We start from the raw sequence: 12,308 nt of genomic DNA on the forward strand, positions 1-12,308 counted from the left end.
AAACCATGCAAGTCCAAACCCCACATGGGCAGACTGTCCACATATAAAGTGTAAAAAATATGTTTGTGTGACTAAATGCTGTTCAAATGTCCTACAAATTAAATTAAAATGCCATTTTTCTCTTTATCACTTACAATACCGTTCTCTAATGACAATTGCCATCAAATCTGGCGAGAAACATATGGGCATGTTTTTTTACATTTGCATGCTGAGAATGTTGTGGTAATATTAGGTCAAACTCAAATATACCATTTTCTAAATGTTCTTGAAATGTTCCCGAGGTCCTCCAAGACAAGGTCAAATGTATATTACGTGAACATCAATGGAATATTATGTTAAACCTAAAACAAATATGCTATGAACATCATAAAAATGTACTTATTTCATTCTTATACTGTAACATTAATGGAATGTCCTGTGTTACCTAACTTAAACAGTGTACAGTCGTGGCCAAAAGTTTTGAGAATGACACAGATATTCATTTCCACAAAGTTTGCTGCTTCATTGTCTTTAGATATGTTTGTCAGATTTTATTATGGAATACAGAATTATAATTACAAGCGTTTCATAATTGTCAAAGGCTTTTATTGACAATTACATGAAGTTGATGCAAAGAATCAATATGTGCAGTGTTGACCCTTCTTTTTCAAGACCTCTGCAATCCGCCCTGGCATGCTGTCAATTAACTTCTGGGCCACATCCTGACTGATGGCAGCCCATTCTCGCATAATCAATGCTTGGAGTTTTTCCTGATTTTTTTTCCGGATGCCCCAAACAGTCGGAAAGGGATTCATCAGAGAAAATGACTTTACCCCAGTCCTCAACAGTCCAATCCCTGTACCTTTTGCAGAATATCAGTCTGTCCCTGATGTTTTTCCTGAAGAGATGTGGCTTCTTTGCTGCCCTTCTTGACACCAGGCCATCCTCCAAAAGTATTCGCATCACTGTGCGTACAGATGCACTCACACCTGCCTGCTGCCATTCCTGAGCAAGCTCTGTACTGGTGGTGCCCCGATCCCGCAGCTGAATCAACTTTAGGAGATTGTCCTGGCACTTGCTGGACTTTCTTGGGCGCCCTGAAGCCTTCACAACAATTGAACCGCTCTCCTTGAAGTTCTTGATGATCCGATAAATTGTTGATTTAGGTGCAATTTTACTGGCAGCAATATCCTTGTCTGTGAAACCCTTTTTGTGCAAAGCAATGATGACGGCACATGTTTCCTTGCAGGTAACCATGGTTGACAGAGGAAGAACAATGATTCCAAGCATCACCCTCCTTTTGAAGCTTCCAGTCTGTTATTCGAACTCAATCAGCATGTCATTACTGATCTCCAGCCTTGTCCTCGTCAACACTCACACTTGTGTTAACGAGAGAATCACTGACATGATTTCAGCTGGTCCTTTTGTGGCAGGGCTGAAATGCAGCGGAAATGTTTTTTGGGGATTCAGTTCATTTGCATGGCAAAGAGGGACTTTGCAATTAATTGCAATTCATCTGATCACTCTTCATAACATTCTGGAGTATATGCAAACTGTCATCATACAAACTGAGGCAGCAGACTTTGTGAAAATTTATATTTGTGTCATTCTCAAAACTTTTGGCCACGACTGTATGAATGTCATCACAATTGTGGGGACTGAGCATATCAGGTCCCCACAATGTTACCACAACCTAATGAAACATTCTGGGGACCTTTAAAGAACAGACTAAATGCATTCGGGGAACGTTCTTGTAACATCAGGTGAATGTTTTTTTCACCATAAAAGAAACATTGTAGAATCATCTGCACAGTTTTGTGTTCTGGGAACATATATTTTGTGATGTCCCCAGAGCCGTGAACAGGGTTTGAGTTTTAGAGATGTTTTATTTTATCACTAAATAAAATAAAAATGTATTTACTACATTTCTACATAAAAAATATAATAAAAAAATGCTATTTGGAGAACAGCAAAAATCACCTTGGCTGCTGTAGGTTAACTAGAACTTAATGGTTAATGTTCTGAGAATGTTTCCGGTTTGCTGGGGACACACTTACTATCATTAGGCCACATAACATCATCTATAGTAGAGATACTGTCACGTTCCTGACCTATTTCTGTTAGTTTGTTGTATGTGTTAGTTGGTCAGGACGTGAGTTTGGGTGGGCATTCTATGTTTTCTGTTTCTATGTTGGTTTAAGGGTTGCCTGGTATGGCTCTTAATTAGAGGCAGGTGTTTGGCGTTCCTCTAATTGAGAGTCATATTTAGGTAGGTTGTTTCACAGTGTTCGTTGTGGGTGGTTGTCTCCTGTGTCAGTGTTTGTCGCACCATACGGGACTGTTCGGTTTGTTTTGTACATCGTCATTTTGTGTAGTCTATTTTTCCCTGTGTTGAATGTAAGTTCATCGTCCAGGTCTGTCTACTCCGTTTGTTGTTTTGTTAGTTATAGTGAAGTTCGTGTTTTTTCGTCTTTTCTTTAAATAAATTATGTGTTCACAACCCGCTGCGCCTTGGTTCCATCACTACTCCTCCTTTTCGGTTGAAGAGGAGGAGGACCACCGTTACAGATACACATTCCTGGACAAAAACCTTTCACCACTAATGGGATAACTAGCTCATAGCTAGCTATCCCATTAGCTAGCTATCCCATTAGCCATGAATCGGAGGCCTACTCCTACTGAAAGAGCGGAGGGGAGGAGAGGAGACATTACACAGAGACATTGGTGAGCGCAAACAGTAAATCTACAGGGAGTAAAACCTTAGCCTCAGGCTGCACCAGGAAAAGGACAGACAGAGTGCTTTCGATTTGGAGAGATTTTGCAACTCTTCATTGTGAAAGTGCATGGGCGTAACTGGTATATATCTTGCGGAGTGACAGGGAATTCATTAACTCCCGTGCCATTGTAATATGTGGGCCCTTCTGGGACCTTGGCTCCTGGCTTGGCCCAACCTGCAAGCTGCCATGTTTCTCATTTTCTCTCTCAAAACAAGGATAGGTCCCAGAACCTCGAGAGTAGAGACCAACACACACACACACTCACACACACACAGGCCTCGTCCATCATTTTATTACCTACAGTAGCAGCAGCAGCCTCTGATAACACCCGGGGGCTGGACTCCCCATTTTGTTGGGCAGGCAGAGGGCCCTGATTCAAGCGGAGCACATCATTGCTTCCTCCCCTGATGCCATATAGGTACAGTGCAGAAAGAAATAGGAATTGCCTGGACTGTCCAACCCCACCCCAAAGTTCAGTTAATTCCATTTGAAGAATATTCCACTTACACTCAGAGCTTTGTACTGTCGCTATGGACTATTAAAGTTTAGGGGGGGGGTTTACAGTTGAAGTCGGAAGTTTACATACACTTAGGTTGGAGTCATTAAAACTTGTTTTTCAACCACTCCACAAATGTCTTGTTAACAAACTATAGTTTTGGCAAGTCGGTTAGGACATCTACTTTGTGCATGATACAAGTCATTTTTCCAAATATGGTTTACAGACAGATTATTTCACTTATAATTCACTGTATCACAATTCCAGTGGGTCAGAAGTTTACATACACTAAGTTGACTGTGCCTTTAAACAGCTTGGAAAATTCCAGAAAATGATGTGATGGCTTTAGAAGCTTCTGATAGGCTAATTGACATCATTTGAGTCAATTGGAGGTGTACCTGTGGATGTATTTCAAGGCCTACCTTCAAACTCAGTGCCTCTTTGTTTGACATCATCAGCAGAAAAAATTGTAGACCTCCACAAGTCTGGTTCATCCTTGGGAGCAATTTCCAAACGCCTGAAGGTACCACGTTCATCTGTACAAACAATAGTACGCAAGTATAAACGCCATGTGACCACGCAGCCGTCATACTGCTCAAAAAGGTGACGCGTTCTGTCTCCTAGAGGTGGCAGCATCATGTTGTGGGGGTGCTTTGCTGCAGGAGGGACTGGTGCACTTCACAAAATAGATGGCATCATGAGGCAGGAAAATTAGGTGGATATATTGAAGCAAAATCTCAAGACATCAGTCAGGAAGTTCAAGCTTGGTCACAAATGGGTCTTCCAAATGGACAATGACCCCAAGCATACTTCCAAAGTTGTGGCAAAATGGCTTAAGGACAACAAAGTCAAGGTATTGGAGTGGCCATCACAAAGCCCTGACCTCAATCCCATAGAAAATTTGTGGGCAGAACTGAAAAAGCGTGTGCGAGCAAGGAGGCCTACAAACCTGACTCAGTTACACCAGCTCTGTCAGGAGGAATGGGCCAAAATTCACCCAACTTATTGTGGGAAGCTTTTGGAAGGCTACCCAAAACGTTTGACCCAAGTTAAACAATTTAAAGGCAATGCTACCAAATACTAACTGAGTGTATGTAAACTTTTGACCCACTGGGAATATGATGAAAGAAATAAAAGGTGAAATAAATAATTCTCTCTACTATTATTCTGACATTTCACATTCTTAAAATAAAATGGTGATCCTAACTGACCTAAGATAGGGACATTTTACTAGGATTAAATGCCAGGAATTGTGAAAAACTGAGTTTAAATGTATTTGGCTGAGGTGTATGTAAACTTCCGACTTCAACAGTATATAAGGAAGGAAGTGTTTTTCACAGACTTAAATTAAGTATTTAAAACAAGATGTCTGAAAGGACAATATGTGACTCATCATTTTGGCAGCTCTGTATGGAAGTCTGAGGAGAGGATTGTGTTGTGTATTGCATTGTTGAGTTGATTGCTTGACAACTGGCCCCTCTAAACCCTGGAAATCTCAGGCTTATTAACCTGCCATTTTCTGAAGAGAAACAAAAGATGAGGATGAACTTCTACATTTTCCAATCACTGTTTCTGGAGACTGGCCATGACTCATCTACATTGCAACCATGACAATCTTTGTCGAAGTACACACGCACGCTCACACATAGATGACACACACACACACCATTCACACAGCAGTTGGATGTGTCAAGACGGAGCACTAATCCAGCATGCTACAGGGCCAGGTTAATCCAGCATGCTACAGGGCCAGGTTAATCCAGCATGCTACAGGTCCAGGTTAATCCAGCATGCTACAGGGCCAGGTTAATCCAGCATGCTACAGGGCCAGGTTAATCCAGCATGCTACAGGGCCAGGTTAATCCAGCATGCTACAGGGCCAGGTTAATCCAGCATGCTACAGGGCCAGGTTAATCCAGCATGCTACAGGGCCAGGTTAATCCAGCATGCTACAGGGCCAGGTTAATCCAGCATGCTACAGGTCCAGGTTAACCCAGCATGCTACAGGGCCAGGTTAATCCAGCATGCTACAGGGCCAGGTTAATCCAGCATGCTACAGAGCCAGGTTAATCCAGCATGCTACAGGGCCAGGTTAATCAGGCATGCTACAGAGCCAGGTTAATCCAGCATGCTACAGGGCCAGGTTAATCCAGCATGCTACAGAGCCAGGTTAATCCCGCATGCTACAGAGACAGGTTAATCCAGCATGCTACAGGGCCAGGTTAATCCAGCATGCTACAGGGCCAGGTTAATCCAGCATGCTACAGAGCCAGGTTAATCCAGCATGCTACAGAGCCAGGTTAATCCAGCATGCTACAGGGCCAGGTTAATCCAGCATGCTACAGGGCCAGGTTAATCCAGCATGCTACAGGGCCAGGTTAATCAGGCATGCTACAGGGCCAGGTTAATCCAGCATGCTACAGGGCCAGGTTAACCCAGCATGCTACAGGGCCAAGTTAATCCAGCATGCTACAGAGCCAGGTTAATCAGGCATGCTACAGGGCCAGGTTAATCCAGCATGCTACAGGGCCAGGTTAATCCAGCATGCTACAGGGCCAGGTTAATCCAGCATGCTACAGGGCCAGGTTAACCCAACATGCTACAGGGCCAGGTTAACCCAGCATGCTACAGGGCCAGGTTAATCCAGCATGCTACAGGTCCAGGTTAATCAGGCATGCTACAGGGCCAGGTTAATCAGGCATGCTACAGGGCCAGGTTAATCAGGCATGCTACAGGGCCAGGTTAACCCAGCATGCTACAGGGCCAGGTTAATCCAGCATGCTACAGAGCCAGGTTAATCAGGCATGCTACAGGGCCAGGTTAACCCAGCATGCTACAGGGCCAGGTTAATCCAGCATGCTACAGGGCCAGGTTAATCCAGCATGCTACAGGGCCAGGTTAATCCAGCATGCTACAGAGCCAGATTAATCAGGCATGCAACAGGGCCAGGTTAACCCAGCATGCTACAGGGCCAGGTTAATCCAGCATGCTACAGGGACAGGTTAATCCAGCAGTGCCAGTGATTACAGCTGTGGGTGGAGCCAGACGATACCAGCCTTCAGCTGCTGGAAGCACACTAAGCTACTAACAATTTAAGTGAAATTCTTCTGGCAGGTGAGACGAGCACCACCTCCTCCTCCTTCACACTTACCAAGCAGCAGGTCTGAGTACAAGCCCCTTGCTAACACTTCCTTCAACCTGGCAACCTCTAACACCTGGACTGACTGACACCTACCAACCTGTCAACCGCTGCCTGCTGCCCCAGAACGCGCAGGCAGGACTCAGGCTGCTTTGAGGACAATAACATCAACACAACTCAGTCAGTCTTATGAGAGAGGTGGAGAAATGACTTGATATAATCAGGGTTGATTCTAATAACCACCTCCGTTTCAGTTCATTCCTTAATATTATAGTAAACTATGCAATTCTGTTTATAAAATGTATTATATTGACTGCTTATATAACTTTGTAATAGAGTATAATTACTGTATAATTCCATTGTATCACATTTGTGTTCTATTCTACAAGATCAGGTCTTACATCTGTGCATGTGTTTTCAACCTGTTTGTTTAACACACTCATTCCATCCCAGAGCTAGTTGCCACTGTAGCAGACACTATCAGGCCTGCCAGTCAGTGCTCCAGCCTGGCTGTAACGATCTTCGTTGGGAGAAAGAGAGGAGGAACAAAGCACAGCGTGGTAAGTGTTCATGATGAATATTTAATGGATCAAACTGAACACTGAAATACAAAACAATAAAGTGAACGAACCGAAACAGTTCCGTGTGGAACACACAGACACGGAAGACAACCACCCACCAAACCCAGGTGAAAAAAGGCTACCTAAGTATGATTCTCAATCAGAGACAACTAACGACACCTGCCTCTGATTGAGAATCATACCAGGTCAAACGAAAAAACCAACATAGAAAAACGAACATAGATAACCCACCCAACTCACGCCCTGACCATACTAAAACAAAGAAATAACAAAAGAACTAAGGTCAGAACGTGACACTGGCACATCTCTTGGCTAGCTCCTCAGTGCCAAGGCTGGATGTCAGCGCAGGCCAACCAGGGCTTTAAAACATGGACGGAGGACAGAAATTGACCATAGAACCAGAGCACATCTAGGCCAGACACAGAGGGAGTGTGAGAAAGCCAAAGCCCTCCTTCTTGTTCTGTCCCCTCTACTGGGCTCTGTACACACACAAATCAGTGTGAGCTCTCATTGTAGGCCAGCTGAACACAGCCCCTCACTGATGGACTCCACAGACCCCATGCTTTCTGAGATAGGGGGGCCTTTTAACCTGTCATATACAAAGGAGAACAGATGGTGATGGTTGTGGGTGGTAGTGTGAATGTTGGAGGGGGGTCAGTTAGTGTGTGAGTGTGTATGTGCGCTTGGTGTGTGAATGCATGCATATGTATGTGTGTTTGTATGTGTGTGTGTGCATATTTGTGTGCATATTGGTGTGTGCATGTGTATGTGTTTTTGTGTGTTCGGGATGCATATTGTGTTTGTTTTTGTGTAAGTGAGTGTGTGTGTAAATGTGTGTGAGAGAGAGAGAGAGGTGACGTTGTTTTAAAAAGGAGGACAAGAGCATCAGCGGAATAATCTGTACACCAATGAGGGGTGTCGGCCTGGAAGGGGTGAGGCGGGGGCCGTAACTTATTAATGCCCATGGGGGCGTGATGCTGGGATGCTATGCTACTATGACGCAGCATGGGATACTATGATGCTGTGCTTGGGCCAACCTGATCACAGACGTATCCATGTACAATGCCTAGTGAAAGGCTGCACACCCCATTCACAGTCTTTAAAGTTTGCTGCCTTAAATGTTAATCTAAAAAGGATTCATGTCTTTCCTACAGATCTACAAAGCATAGTCAATATTTTCAAAGTGAACGAAAATTATGGAAAACTTTCAAAATGAAAAGAAAAAAATGTAAAAAGCTGTACGTCTTCACACCCCAGAGTAAATAATTGGTGGCAGCACCTGAATAAGATTCTACCAACTTTGCACAACTCTTAGGGCAACATACACCATGTGTAGACAGCATTAGGAACATCATCCTAATATTGAGTTGCAGCTCCTTTTGTCCTCAGAACAGCTTCGTCGGGGCATGGACTCTACAAGGTGTCGAAAGCATTCCACAGGGATGCTGGCCCATGTTGACTCCAATGCTTCCCACAGTTGTGTCAAGTTGGCTGGATGACCTATGGGTGGTGGACCAATCTTGATAAACACGGGAAACTGTTGAGTGGGAAAATGCAGTTCTTGACACACTCAAACCGGTGCACCTGGCACCTAGTACCATACCCCGTTCAAAGGCACTTAAATATTTTGTCTTGCCCATTTACCTCTGAATGGCACACATACTCAATCCATGTCTCAATTGTCTCAAGGCTTAAAAATCCTTCTTTAGCCCGTCTCCTCCCCTTCACCTACACTGATTGAAGTGGATTTAACAGGTGACATCAATAAGGGATCATAGCTTACACCTGGATAGTCTGTCTCACGGAAAGAGCAAGTGTTCCTAATGTTTTGTACACTCACTGTTTGTCAAAATTGCTCATGCTCTGTAAATATGGTTGGGAATCATTGATAGACAGCAATATTCAAACCTTATCTCTGATTTTCAAGTAAATTTATGTCAGAATTGAGACTAGACCACTCAAGAACCCCTCTTAGAAAGCCATTCTGGTGTGTCTTTGGCATTAACATTTCTGTAATTGTGTTTTGGGTGTGTAGACTTCTACTAGGCACTGTACAAGAAGGACTTCGCTCAGTTAGCAACTCTCTGGGTACTAAAGGTACTGTATCGCCTGACTGTCTGAACAGGTGAGACTACTCCGAAATGTGTCAAAGCCCAGAGATGAAACCCTTCAAATAAAGTGATAACACTCTTCAAAGGTCCCTGGAACATTAGTTGCCAGCACAAATACATGGAATTCCCATTCAGCCATACAGTACCTCCTATCCACAAACACCTGAATCTTCATCATTTGAAGATATGAAGTACTAGAATTATTAACTCATTCTGCTCTGCTTTGTATTAGACTGTGTACTCTGCTCAGACCTGTTTGCCTGATCCAGTATAAATCCCATCTTCTACCTGTGTGGGAAAACTACAGTAGCTACGTATTTGATTCTTTCCTGCACACAGCCCCTAGCTACTACATCTGAACTGCCACTTAATTATATATCTCTTTCATATGTTAATTTATCCTGCTCATACATAATCATAACTCCTACAGAAGCTGGTGGGATATTGCAGTTTTTTTTACAGCATGGTCGTGGGTCCAACTGGCCTGCTTTTTCTAATCTAGAATGAAAAGAAGGACTGGAATGCACTGGACAGCTTTACGGGAATACCCATGGTGCAATGCAACTGGACTCCCGGGGGGCCCCATACTTCTGGCTGCCCCAGAGAGGCAAATAAGATAACTTACACAATCACACATTCCATTTGGTGGGAAGTTAGCCAACATAGTCACTTAGACAGCCATCTCTTGATTTAACTTAGCACACGGTCCCATAGCTTTACACCAGTTGTTTTTTTAGCACATGCCCTCATTCTGTTTTGAATGGACTTCAACATGTTGAATTATAAATGCTTTTTATGACAGATTTTTTGTGTTTACAGACTGAAGATTCATGCTTGTTGACACGTTTTCAAAAGTGGATCACTGCTACTACATTAAGACCATTGATTGTTAAAACCCATCAGCTATTTAACAAGAGGAGCAAGAGCATCTCTCCCTCATAGTTTGTGACCCATTAATGACTGTAACTAAATTAAGCACTATGCTATGCTTTGTCAAAGCAAAGCATTCATATTCTGAATAGGAAAAACTGAAATCCTAGGGAACTGTAACCAGTGTCTGGGTCTATGGCTGGCAGTAGTTATGTAACCAGTTATCCTGAGAATTAAAGAAACAAGACCACTGACTGAAGGTGGAAGTGTGTGATGTGAGAGATTCCCTATGGCACTACAATACTATCATCTCACTCAACTGCCATGCTAACCGTGGCCCAGCTCCTTAGCTCAAACAAACAATTTAGCTCAGAATAAATAGTGAATAGTAACATAAGAAATGGCAGGTCCTTATTGCTAGTTCTACAGTTCATTACTACTGTAGCTACGCCTCCCTGAGTGTACTGTACTACCTATTAATGGTACCTAATTCCTAATAGTGGTAGAATAGAAACCCATATATCGGCCAGATAAGGTGCCAAACACTTGCCCTCTGCTGGTGAGAGATTACCCAACATAAACACTGATGGCACAAGGCCCCTCTCCATCCATCCACCAGAGAGCCTGTTGCTGTGAAGGTTAATCCACAACCCCAGCCTTGTCAACAGGTCTCACCTGAGGGCAAGGACCTTTCATTGTGACATAACTAATTCTATAACACCTGTTGACTATGAGCTTGAACAACACCTAATGGAAATCTATACCTATTCCTTTGGGAGATCCGTGTTCAGAAAGTGTTCTGTTTATGGTTTTGGTTGGATTTAGTTCAATCTCATTGATTGTGCATGCTGCCATGTCCATCATCAACAACACTAATGTCACTATATTGGAGTCCTGAATACACTCAAGACAGTGATGCAGGAGCTGCAATGGCTCAAAGTCCTCTCTCAGCTGGTCTTATAAGACAAAGGGGTATGTTTGCTCATCACAGACAACATAATGAACACTATCCTTTGTGGATTCTGGAAGCCACTGCATGCTCATGTAGTTGCTACGTTATTGAGATGTAATACGCAACACTGTTTACTAATTTGTTACCATAACACATTCATTCAAGTATTGCATGTATGATCCATGTATGGTCATGTACCTGCCACGAGCTGGATGGAATCTCAGCAAATTTCCCGGGTCCTCCGAAGGTGTAGCATCTGTACATATGGTCCAGGGACTCGGAGCAGTGCCAAAGTAAGCCGAAGCTCACAGAGTCCTTATTTTTCAGATGGTCCTTGACAATCCATGCAGATGATATAAAACTGAAACTACAGATAGCGACCAGAGCGGAGGACAGGAAGACCCAAAAGCAGCCCACACAGCTGAACATCCTCGCAGCTTGGGGCAACGAGTAGCTCAGAGACAGATCGATCCCAACCCCGGCTTCTTTCTTCTTCCGATCCAGCAATGAATGCATTTGGAGCTCACACACCCAGAAGAGAGAAAGTGAACCTCACCCCAACAAATTTTACACCAGCAGCCTCCTGCAGCAACAGAACTAGTTAACAATTTGTTAACCGTAATGATTTAAAGGGATATTCCAGTGACCCAAACATCGGCTCGTGATTTCATAAAAGAGTCAAACATGAGCACTTCTAGGTAAACAAGCTGCCACCTCAACAAGAAGTAATGTCTCCTTTAAATAGGCTATCCGCGACTATACTTGAGAATCTAGAAATATGAGTCACGGCAGGACACAAAAGCTGTTTGTCACACCTGAAACAGAGATGCATAACTGTCATTCCGTAGATGGTCGCCGCCTGGAAATATGGAACTATCAAATGATCTTAATCGAATTTTACTCACGAGATGTAAAATAAAACATATGTTAGTGTTGCAGTTGCTGTCTATAGGTCCGGGTATTTGAGTCGCCGCGCTTTGTTCAGCAGGAAAAGCCGTGGTTTTGGTTACGCGTGGTAACCAGTAGGCAACACAACAAAAGTGTCCACATTGGCGCGCGCGTCATTGCGCACAGGGAATACTCAAGTGGGCGTCTCCCCATCAAGATACATGTTGTAAACCTTGACTTGTGTCCTCATGTTACTTACGGTAGGTAAATACATGTCTAGAGCAAAGTGATACTAAACCACAAAGATTGCCCATTTGGCTAAACATTTGCTAAAGTGCCAATTTTATAAGACAATTTTCTGTGGGAAACAAGAGGAACTAATATTTTTAGTGAAATAACCTAGTCCTAATTATTATTGGACAAAACGCTGTTTTTGTCGTTTAAACAAACATCCAAATCACTGAATATTATATACTTATTGCTAATCATTTTTAGTTAGACATTTATCTTTATCA

At 43.2% G+C, this 12,308-nt stretch overlaps 1 protein-coding gene across 1 annotated transcript in view; it reads right to left on the bottom strand.

The window, feature by feature from the left end:
• Nucleotides 1-11,962, bottom strand: part of LOC129868303 (LHFPL tetraspan subfamily member 7 protein-like) — a 147,364-nt gene extending 135,402 nt beyond the window's left edge. Inside the window, exon 1 of the mRNA XM_055942158.1 lies at nucleotides 11,104-11,962. Coding sequence (XP_055798133.1) covers nucleotides 11,104-11,421 — 318 coding nt within the window. The 5' untranslated portion in view covers nucleotides 11,422-11,962. The remainder of the gene's footprint in view (nucleotides 1-11,103) is intronic.
• Nucleotides 11,963-12,308: the final 346 nt, after the last annotated feature.

Source organism: Salvelinus fontinalis, chromosome 13, assembly GCF_029448725.1.
Source record: "Salvelinus fontinalis isolate EN_2023a chromosome 13, ASM2944872v1, whole genome shotgun sequence".
Taxonomy (NCBI): Eukaryota; Metazoa; Chordata; class Actinopteri; order Salmoniformes; family Salmonidae; genus Salvelinus; species Salvelinus fontinalis.